Source organism: Prionailurus bengalensis, chromosome B3 (genome assembly GCF_016509475.1).
Source record: "Prionailurus bengalensis isolate Pbe53 chromosome B3, Fcat_Pben_1.1_paternal_pri, whole genome shotgun sequence".
NCBI classification, from domain to species: domain Eukaryota; kingdom Metazoa; phylum Chordata; class Mammalia; order Carnivora; family Felidae; genus Prionailurus; species Prionailurus bengalensis.
The window spans coordinates 104,524,912-104,536,166 of record NC_057355.1 but is presented as its reverse complement, the minus strand read 5'-3'; the positions used below and the strand labels follow the sequence as shown (position 1 = coordinate 104,536,166).

The 11,255-nt window shown below is 42.9% G+C and overlaps 1 protein-coding gene across 5 annotated transcripts in view; it reads right to left on the bottom strand.

Annotated features, from left to right (window-relative positions):
- Window positions 1-665: 665 nt before the first annotated feature.
- The window catches only part of TMEM260 (transmembrane protein 260), a 72,691-nt gene continuing 62,101 nt past the window's right edge, over window positions 666-11,255 (bottom strand). The window contains exon 16 of one of the 5 annotated variants that reach the window (XM_043556237.1): window positions 666-845. In XM_043556237.1, coding sequence (XP_043412172.1) covers window positions 795-845 — 51 coding nt within the window. In that variant the 3' untranslated portion in view covers window positions 666-794. Of the gene's footprint in view, window positions 846-4,774; window positions 7,080-9,060; window positions 11,073-11,255 lie in introns of those variants that run through there. The other 4 variants (XM_043556236.1, XM_043556238.1, XM_043556234.1 and 1 more) reach the window with 4 other exon arrangements.

Here is an 11,255-nt window from a genome sequence, read left to right as displayed (position 1 = left end):
GACTCTGTCTAAAAGGGAAGGGGAAGAAAAGAAATTACACCCCAGAGGTCTGGAGAAGGGGAAGAAAGGAACTCAGTGGATGGCTTTTAAACCGTGTCCTACAACACAGTTCTCGGTTTTACATACCATTTGCCTCTAGAAAAGTTTATCCTAATTTTAATAGGGCCACATCATTTGGGGATTTCAATGTGACACACAGTTGACAGCGGAATGCAGCGGTTTTAGTGGACTGTGATGGAAAAAGGGGAAAGTACACCAGATTGAGCGCAAAAGCTCATGTTCTCGTCCCAGCACTGCCATGACCTAGCTGTGTGACATAAAGCAAGTCTCTTAGTGCAGGCGTCACTTTTCTCATTCATTAAACTAGATTACTTGTGCTAGTTATACTAGATGATCCCTTATTAGCTTTTTGGCATTAACGGTCAATAAAGTTGGGTAAATTCTCCACGGCCAGTGGCTCTCCAATTTATTCTTTACTGTGATCCACAACGAGAAGTACCTTTTCTATTATGACCCAGTTCACATACATGTATAGATTTATATATAAAGGTCTTACACACACACGCACACGGATATATAGTATGATATATGTGTTATACATGTACCCACATACACATGTATAGGAAATGAAACTGAAAGTTTCATCAAAGAATACCCTTGTCCCCTCAGATGCATCTTGATATTTTTATTCTATTTCATGAAGAAAGAGATGGTCAATTTCCACTAACTTGACTTCATGACCCAGGATGACAATCACCATGACTAGGCACAGTCCTGCACTGTGAGGAACAGCCTCAAGGCGAATGCAAGGTGACCGCGTAGGCTAGTGGTGAGAATGCTGACCACTGAAAGGAAAATATAAAAACAGTGTAGATACCAGTCCACATATTAAAGGAATGTATTCTAATTTTAGTAAAAAAAGTTGTGACACACTAAATAAAAACAACCACTAAGTACAAGTACTCTCCCATCAGTGAAATTTCCCATTTTTTTAAGTAATTAAAAAAAAAATTTTTTTTATGTTTATTTTTGAGAGGGTGGGTGAGGGGCAGAGAGAGGGAGACACAGTCTGAAGCAGGCTCCAGGCTCTGAGCTGTCAGCACAGAGCCCGATGCGGGGCTCGAACTCACAGACTGAGAGATCATGACCTGAGCTGAAGTTGGACGCTTAACCTACTGAGCCACCCCAGGCACCCCTTAGGTATTTTTTTTTAAGTTTACTTATTTATTTCTTTTGAGAGAGAGCAAGTACATGCGGGGGAGGGGTGAGAGAGAGAGAGAGAGAGAGAGAGAGAGAGAGTCAGAGAGAGAGATTGAGAGAGGACCCCAAGCAGGCTCCACACTAACAGCGCAGAGCCGGATGTGGAGCTCAAACTCACGAACCGTGAGATCATGACCTGAGCCGAAAACAAGAGTGTGACGCTTAACCGACTGAGCCACCCAGAGCGCCCTGAACTTTCTTGTTTTTAAGTGATGCATAATTGAACTTTCGGTTTTCAATCTTTTTTTCCCCAATTATTTATTTTTTTATTTGAGAGAGAGAGAAAAAGAGAGAGAGCGAGCTCAAGCAGGGGAGAGGGGCAGAGGGAAGAGTGAGAGAGAATCCCAAGCAGGCTCCGCACTGTCAGCAAGGAGCCCAGCACGGGGCTCAATCTCAACAACAGTGAGATCATGACCTGAGCTGAATCAAGAGTCGGCAGCTTAACTGACTGAGCCACCCAAAAGCCCCTTCATTCTTTTATAGACAAAACTTCTTGAAACTTTCTCTCACCTGTTAGACTGGTTAACTCTTAAAGGAAACCTAGTGCTTTGATCAATGAATCATCTTCCATTTATAAACAATTCCTTTTAGCGTTTTCCATAGCTTTTGCTAGAGTATTTTACAAGAGCCCTTGTTTCTTATATATTAACTTTTAAAAGCACTGTTAATAATAATACAATAATATAATGCTTCCCTTCTATTTTCGGAACCTATTTTGAGGGAAGATACCCTAAGAAGATTCCAGTCCTTGTGTCTTTTACCCTGTCTTCACATCCTAGATCACCCTCTGTTGGAGTTTTTGAGTTCACGTCTTGGCATGCCAGGGTATCATTGGGATTTCTGTTACGATGCTCATGAATCTAGGGTACCAGGTGACACCTGTAGGTCCCATCACACCATAAGCCAATGATGAGAAAACTGGGTCTCATTTCCCAAGCAGCGTTCCCCTTTTGGCTTTAATCGCTCACACTTTCCCATACGAGCAACCCCCACAGGTATTAAGGGTATTTTCAGTGGTTCAACCACCTAGGGAATATTTCATTGAGGGGAGAAAAATCTCAAAATGTCTTCTTTTTTAGAAGGTTACATGCAAAACAACCCCTTTTAAGGTAACACTTCTAAACACAAGGTGATTACGGTGTGCATATTTTTAAAAACAGGATATAATGTCCATTTATTAGCTTACAATCTGCACATAATACAAAAATAACTGATCGATATAAAGATTACACTACATCTCTTGTACTTCTTTCGCCTGATACTACTTACACAGATTTACAACAAATTATCAACAACGGAAATTATGAAAGGGTTAAATCTCAGATTTCGATTTCTATTGATTGTTACAATGTTATTTAACACTGTCCTCCCCTAATGGCAAGTAAGTACAGGACTGGAGAATACCGGGCCACTCCAGAAGCTGGATCACTGGGATGGACACCATTCTCTTGTGTTCCATCCATCTTGTGAAACTTTCTCAACCTTATCAACTCAACTTTTCTAACATCATCACAGTACCTATGTTATTGAAAATTAACCCCAACCATTCATGCTTTGGATCTGCACAAAAGATCCAGATAACTCCACGTATAGGTCAGTAATTGTAGGCTTCCTGTCTATAGTTTTAGCACCTCTCCCCACCTCTCCCCCTGCCGTTTTTCGTTTTGCAATATGACATAAGCTAACCTTCCCAGTACATATAATTTCCACCAGATATACATTACATTGTTGAAGAGCAATCAGAATTTTTTCAGAAAAATCCCTTTCTCAAGATATATTCCTGTTAGTTTGCTTTCCTATATCCAGGTAAGCACATTGTGTTATTCCTGAGGCTTTTTTTTTTTATACCATCCTATGCTGATCCAAATCAAACAGACCTTTAGAGGGTACTGACAATGACGTCTTCATTAAATATGATCGCTGCTAAAGCTTTAGCTCCGTGTTTGCTCTGTAATGCTGTGCCAAGATATGGCCTTTAGATGTTCCCAGAATCCCTGGAAACGTGACTTATTTGTTTGTGAGCACAAGCTTTAGAGTGATTTTTGCAGCCACAACAAAATATGAGGATGAATCTTTCACTGGGCTGGAAATTTTGTCTTTACCTAAGCACTGGGCTTGGAGCCACTTAGAAGAAGAGGACTGCTCTACATTGGTGCAACTGTAAAACATACCAGCATTAAAACAGAGCAGAAGAACTTGCTCTAACAGCGAATTCTCATTTCTTCTGAATATTAAAAGTATTAACATTTCTAAATTCCAATGGCTATTGGCGGGAACTGTAAGGAAGGCCTCACATTGTTTAACTTTTAAAATACAAATTTAAAAAGCCGGTCTTCATATCCTAGCCTGATGACTTAAAGAAATCAGCAGAGTATCAAAAAATAACCCTACCACTCAAAATGGGCTTTGTTTAGGTATCATAAAGGCTAAGTCAACATAGTGGTTCTACCCTAGGAAGATGGCCAGAGATAACATTTCACAATTTCTACTAGAAGATCTCAAGAAAGCATACTAGTAATTGATGCCCTTCCAGTTTGGCTTTATTTTGAGTAATAGGACAAAAGCACTTAAAAAAAAAAAAATGAGACCTCTGAAGAAAGCAAAGAGGAAAGTCAAAAGTAAGAACCAAGCACAGCTCCCATCAGCGGGAATGCGGCTGGGGGGCTTTGTCAGAGGGCTCGGAGCCACAGTCCCCTTCCCTGCTTGCCTCCCGTGTGCGCCAGCCTCCGCGCCAGGCAGGAGGGCACTGCAGCGCGAGGAGAGGCCGACAGTTTTGCCGGCTCCCACTTGCTCTTCAGGCCAAAGTCCGGGCAGAAGTTGGCCTTGTGGGGTTCCTGTCGTCCTGCCAACCCGTGGCACTCCAGGGACATTGCTAGGAGAATCCTGGCCAAATATTGCATGAGAAGTCACCTCCTTCACATTGTCTTCCATGTCGGGGGGTTAGACTAAAAGAGACCCCTTCTGTCAGGTTTTATGGTGTTTGTGCACCAGCCGGGGAAAAGTATGAGACAGAAAAAGAAAGCAACTTGTTTAACCTCAAATAGTTGATCTGGGAATGAAGCCCAACCTCCCCAAATCTCGGTTCAGTTTGCTATTTTTTCATGTACTGTTGGTTTTTAACAATTTAAATAATTATCACCCTATCTACTTGGGGCCATCATATCATTGCTTTCTCAAAGAGAGAGTGGTCCAAAGCCATTGTTGCCCAAGTACCGTCCATAATAAATCTATGCGCCATTTGACAACAGCACACAAAGCATATTCACACGTATATATGTAGCACCACAGTACAGACACAAATAAGCACATCTTCTCGAAGAGACCTTTATTTGCCGTTCTTAAGGCCACGAACAGGAAATACTACTTTGAATGAGGTTCTTCTGACACCACGTGTATATAGATGCCCAAATGCATTTTCACATCCACCTGTATAGAGATGTTCAGAAACAAACACGATCATCTCACACATGCACGCGATCTCTTTGCTGAACCAATAAAACAATGCACGTCCAGGAAATGTTTATTCGAATTTTATTGTACCTTTCGTAAGCAAAGTGGAAATCATAATCTCACATGATTTCTTTCAAATGGATAAACTTAGACAATTTATCAATGCCTCCTTAAATTTTTACACCACACTGAACTCCAACAGGTTTTTGTTTTAAGGTAAACCAGGTTTTCGGTTCTTCCCCGTGGAGAAGTTACTTTCAAGTCAGTGAAAGTTCTTGGCCCATGATTAAAAGTCTTTGCCAATTAGCACTCAACAACTCCAATTCATTTTTTTCTGGTTCAAGATGAGTAGGAGCCTAATAAGGCTGTGATAAAAGGGCAAAAGGCACTGAGAGCCAAAAGCGGATTAATGAGCTCCTCCGTTTATTTGTCTTCCTAACAGCTGAACTGTTACAACTATTGACACTCTTCAAAAGGTTCCGCTCTGAACCCTGTCCAGGCACTGCAGGCTCCAATGGACATCTTCAAATCCAGAGAATGGAGGGGCAAGAGCTTCCCCTGTGTGATGCCAAAACCAACAAAGCCCCATGGATCAGGTAATGAAACTTCAGCTTTTCCCCCTTTGAGATTTATTTACTGGCAGCTGACAAGGGGCAAATTCAGCTCGAATTGTGCAGTCAAGGCCCTGTCAAGCTTTGAGAGGCACCCTTGTCTTGAAGCACCTTCATGACTGGCATTTCACTCAAAAGCCCTCGGCGCTGGTCCTTAACAGCTTATGACATCACAAAGGACACTCCAGACAGATGCCTACATGGCATCCTGCAGCATTTTAAAAGAGAATTAGTGGTTTTAATTATGGTCGTAGTATGAAAGGGAACCATGCAAGCTCCACAGGAGACCTTTGATCAGACCCTTTTGCTAGTACAATGCCACGGAACTGTGACTATTCCTGGTAAGGGGCCTTTTCTTGCTGAATGACTCACCAGTGATCTTTGAATGCAGACAAGCTTCTAGCCCTCCCTCTTCATTAGTGAGCATTTCTATACAGGGGCCTATATAGCGCTTGGAGTCTAGGAGCTATACAATTGGGGGGAAAAGAATCCCTACAGATTCTGGCCTCTACTTAGGAAGTGCTGAAGGACTCGGAGTGACTTTATTCATTAAAACAGGTTGCTATTAATTAACTGTCATAATAAAATAAAGAACTATTATTTGCATTTCTTACTATGTTCTCTTTAGTAATATGTATAAAAGATGCTTGTAACAGAAATGAATTTATTGAACAACTTCCCCCATCCCCCCCCACCGCCCCCCAATCCCCGCTTTTTTTTTTTTTTTTTTTTGCATTTTGGCCGCAGGAGCTTACTAATTATTGGGCCCGGATTTATGAATCCAAATAGAAGTAAAACATAAATATAAAATTAAGCAAGGAACTACAAAATTCTTTTTATTTGCCACTTTATGCAACTGAGAGAAAGCAAACAACAGCTTAGCTTTATTTTTTGATGATTTCAGAGAATCATCAAAGACAATAAAACCCCAACTTTTTTCAAAATATTACTGGGTTGGTGTTTAGCTTGAAGTGTGAGATTATGTAATAACCAGAGCTACTCAAAAAAAAAAAAAGTATTTTAACTTGAAGAAGAGCAAGATTCACTCTCAAAAAAAAAAAATCGCTTTTTGGGAAACAGAAAATGTGTCTTTGGTCTGGTATGAATGTTTCAAGAATTTAACCTCAGAACGGATCCCAGTAAAAGGGCCCTTAAAAAGATCCGCAATCGATATTTAAAGTATATGAAAATAACCCATTCTCTGCTAGCATCCAATCAAGCAAAGTCATTAGGTGAAAGACGGAGGAAGTAGGAAGGTTTTTCTGGAAGATTCTCACTGAAATGCTAATTTGGTAACACTGGATAAACAGAATTTGCATAGGGAGCACATGGCAGTAAGGAGCACAGTATACTGAACGGTATACTGCCCTACCACGTTGCTGATATCTGGGAGCTGACTCGGTCTTCGAGTTTTGTGTACAACTTCTTTTCTTGGAGGGAAAACTTTTGGACTTTGGAATTTTGGAAGCGGGAGGATGAGCAGGTTTTTCACCTTCTGCTGCCTCAGACATTTTTCTTATTCCTCAGACTCTGCAGTTCTTTTCTCAGGTGCTTTAGAGCAACTAAAATATCAGGCAGCTGTGGATCATTCCGTGCTTTCTGAGTGTAGAGACGGAAATGTCTGATGGTTTCCGATAACAAGACTTCAGGGTCTGAGTCTCCTGCCCGAAGGCGTAACATCCGCTCACAGGCGATGGCATAGTTCTTGTGCCAGTTCACCGGGTGCTCCTTTCGTAAATAGACAATCTCCTTATAGAGCTGAAAAACGGCAAAAATGTTGGTATTCCATTGTTATCCCTTGACTTTTTTTTCAAAAACCAGAAAACACAGAGGAGTTAATAACACAAGGAAAAAAAATCCAAGCGGCCGATAGTCAAAATCTAATCATTGCTAGGCCATGCAGAAAATGCAAGAATGTTACTGTAATTATGACAGTGGCAGGAGGCAAATGTACTTCATCTAAAACTGCTTCTGGGGTTTTCGGATGTGCAGAGGGAACCTAAGACACACGGTGTCAGGACATAATGCTCTTCCTCCAGAAAGATGTTCTGGGAAAGGGATTTAGTTCTAATTCATGGAAAGCTATTTACTCAACAGGCAGAAAGGTTGAAACTCTAAATTTAGCTGTTAGAGGAAAAAAAATAGCTTTCTTTAGAAAACTGCATGGAAAAAGAACTTGAAGGAATTTAAATTTTGACCCTCATTTTCACACAGATTTCTCTCTACATTAAAAACAACAGTAATAACAATAGCAACAATAAAACAGCTCAAACAAATCCGTCATCGAATAGGCTGGGCGTAACAGAATTTAAGAGATGTCCTCACGGCGAGATGCTCTTTGGAGCACCCTATAATTATAATTTTAATAGTTAACACTTTGCCCACAGGAATCAGGAATTTTGTTTTTCCAACATCAGAGATAGCATTAATCGGGCAGAGCTGGAATCTTTGGTATTGAGTTTTCCAGGGAGAAACATCAAAATTCAACAAATGAAAGATACAAATCTGCACAACGGAATATTAGACTTGCTTATTTGGAAATTTCACAGCCTTCCTGAGGACTGTCAGATTGGACTCGGATGTACAGGAACCTGAGGTCAGCAGCAGACTCAACGCGCAGAACAAGCAATGATGCTTTTCTACAGGGACAAGGGCTTTTGCAGTTAGAACTGTATTCATCACATCATTCAGCTGAAAGGAACCCAACAGATCATCTATTGGCCCGACTTCTACTCCAGGGCAGATAAATGCATATGTCATCTTGGTATTTACTAACCTTTAGTCTCCAAGCTGGCCTTTTTTTTTTTTTTTTTTTAAGTTTATTATTTTGAGAGGGAGAGAGAGTGAGAGTGAGGGAGGGGCAGAGAGAAGGAGAGAGAGAAGCCTAAAGTCTCCGTGCCGTCAGTGCAAAGCCTGGCTCATAGCTCAAACTCACCAACCGTGAGGTCATGACCTGAGCTGGTATCAAGTTGGACGCTTAACGGACTGAGCCACCCAGGTGCCCCCAAGGTGGCTTTTAAAGCAGTTGGCCCATGCGCTTCTTTCACTCCGTAACAAAGGAAACGGTCACCTCGCACTTGCATGTACGTGGAAACTGTGACGCTATCTTCCACTCTTCCATTCTCTTGGTCAGTTATCCAATGTCTCCCTGTCTTTCCTCAGGTTTTTTTTTTTTTTTTTTCTCTGTCTGCTGTTTCTTTTTCCAAGCCTTGCTGACAGGCACAAAGCAGGCACCCAGGAACTGTTCAGAAAACGGTTCGGCTTTCAGAATCCCACCTGGGTTCTGGAGTTCAACACAGAGGCCAGCCCTTCAGTGAGAATTTCCCCAATGGCTCAAGAGGATGAGAGGCTCACTCATGACCTCCCTGTTACAGTCATTAGATAACAGAATGAACATACCACCCGTCTCTTGAACACTTTGTTACCGACGCATCGTCAACTTCTACCAGGTGGCCCGTTAAGCCACATGTGCTGTATCTTAAGAAGCTGGTCAAGGGGCGCCTGGGTGGCGCAGTCGGTTAAGCGTCCGACTTCAGCCAGGTCATGATCTCGCGGTCCGTGAGTTCGAGCCCCGCGTCAGGCTCTGGGCTGATGGCTCGGAGCCTGGAGCCTGTTTCCGATTCTGTGTCTCCCTCTCTCTCTGCCCCTCCCCCGTTCATGCTCTGTCTCTCTCTGTCCCAGAAATAAATAAAAACGTTGAGAAAAAAAAAAACATTTAAAAAAATAAAAAAAAAGAAGCCGGTCATTTCTCATCACATGGAATTACATTTCCTCCTCTATGTGAATGTTACCGTGACATTAGTCTTAGCAGACTGTATTCTATTTAGTGGGGACACCAACTTATCGAATGCATTCCTAAAGCTAATGGGGATAGTCCCTGCTCCCCCACTACACCTGAACTTAATGTCTCCTGAACTGAAAGTTCTGCATCAGCTATTGAGTGGAATACTATACACAATGTCTTACACCTAACAAGAACGTTCTTGAAATACCAGTACTGGGGGGGTGGGTTTGTGTTGACCCATCAAGTATTTGACCTCATTTGTCTTGCAAACAAAGTCACATATCTGGAGGCATATGCAAAGAAGACACCCACGCACTTGTGTCCACTGGAAAGAGTAAAGTTTCCAGGTCCAAAGGGACAATGAGTCCGTGAATTAGCTTCAGTGGCGCCCTAGCAACGGTGGCCATGGAACAGGTCACTGATGAGAATATGAAGTATCAGTAAGTCTCAGGGATTTCTCCCAACTAAATACTATTTGTTTTTCATGGAATCACAGGGTATGAGAGATGAACAGGATATGACATGACCAGGGCGTGACAGATAATTAATAAAGCTTAAAGCCCACTTCTATTTTTAGAAAAAATCGAGGCCTGGAATGCTTAACTGACTTACAGTTGACAATTAGTGGTGGAGTAGGCCTTGAACCTGGATCTTCCAAACGCCAGATAGAACTCCAGCTTGTTGCCTCCTGCAATCGATCCCTTGCTGTCCTCGAGTGGGCACCTCGGAGGGTTCTGCCTTTGTCCCTATCGACTGTCCTTCCTCGCCCACTCTCTCACTACCCTGCCCACAGTCTGTCTGGCTAGCTCGTCTGAGCTTTCAAGATGACACTCCAGTGACATCTCCGAAGACTTCCCCCTCCTTCCTCACCACCCCTCGCCAGGGGGGTGTACTCACGTACAGTGTGCTGTTCCCACAGCACCTCTGCAAGACTGAATGTAACCGAGGACTCTATCTTCTGTCTCCCTCTCTAGCCTGCTACCTCTTTGGTAGCAGGGACAATACTTGGTCATCTCCAACACAATATTTGGCACAGACTGGGCGATCAATAAGCACTCTGTGAGTAAATGAATAAATGAACAATGAACCCACGATCACAAAATTTAGGAGTAAAATGAGTCCTACGGATTGGACGCTGTGTGATTTTGACTTAGCTCTAAACCACTGCCCTGGTGAGTAGACCCACAGCACCTAGAGGCTGCGGAAACACCTCAGGTGCTCACATATATGGCTCCCGGGCTCTGGTCTCACTGGCCCATGCCAGGATATCTGTTTCCTACATAGTAGGCTCCAAGATGATCCCTGAAGGTGTCTGAGGAACCCAGGGCTAGAAGTCACAGAAAAGAAGGGGCTCGTTAAAACGGAACAACAGCAAGCCTGTGCTCCACCCTCCCTTTTCCCGTCAGTGAGGACCGCCTACACAAGAGTCTGTGTGTGGCCGGGCCATCTGAAGGTTGGGTTGGCTTCAGTCAGAAGACAGGGCCACAGTCAGAAGACAGAGCCTCTTGCCGAGACCCTTTATCTTTCTCATGAAATCCCACCCAGCCAGGAACCTATCTTTTCGAGTGCAGCCAGGGTCATGACTTTTGTCTAGAGGGCAAACCTGTCAGAACTTGTCTGGTGGTGACTGTTTCCTGTTCCAATGGCTTCCTATTAGTTTCCTCTGCTGTTGTAACAAATCAGCACAGACATAATGGCTTAAGACAGTATACATTTATTATCTTACCCTTCTGGAGGTCAAAATGCATAAAATCGAGGATTTTGTAAAAGCAGCAGCGCTGTGTTCTTCGAGGAGGCTCTAGAATCTGTTTCTTTGCCCTTGGTGGCTTGCAGAGGCTGCCTGCACTCCCTACCTGGTGGCCCCTTCCTCCCATCTTCCAGGCCAGCCACGTAGCGTCTTCGAATCTTTTCCTCTGACCTCTGCTTGCATCATCACGTCTCCTTCTCTCTGACCCTCCTGCCTCCTTCTTAAAAGGGCCATGTGATTATGCTGGGTCCACCTGGATAATCCAGGATAATCTCCCCACCTCAAGATCCTTAACTTAATCACATGAGCAAAGTCCCCTTTGTCACGTAAGGCCGTATATTCACAGGTTTCAGAGATTAAGACATGGACATCATTTGCCAACCACACCGTTTACTTTAGACAT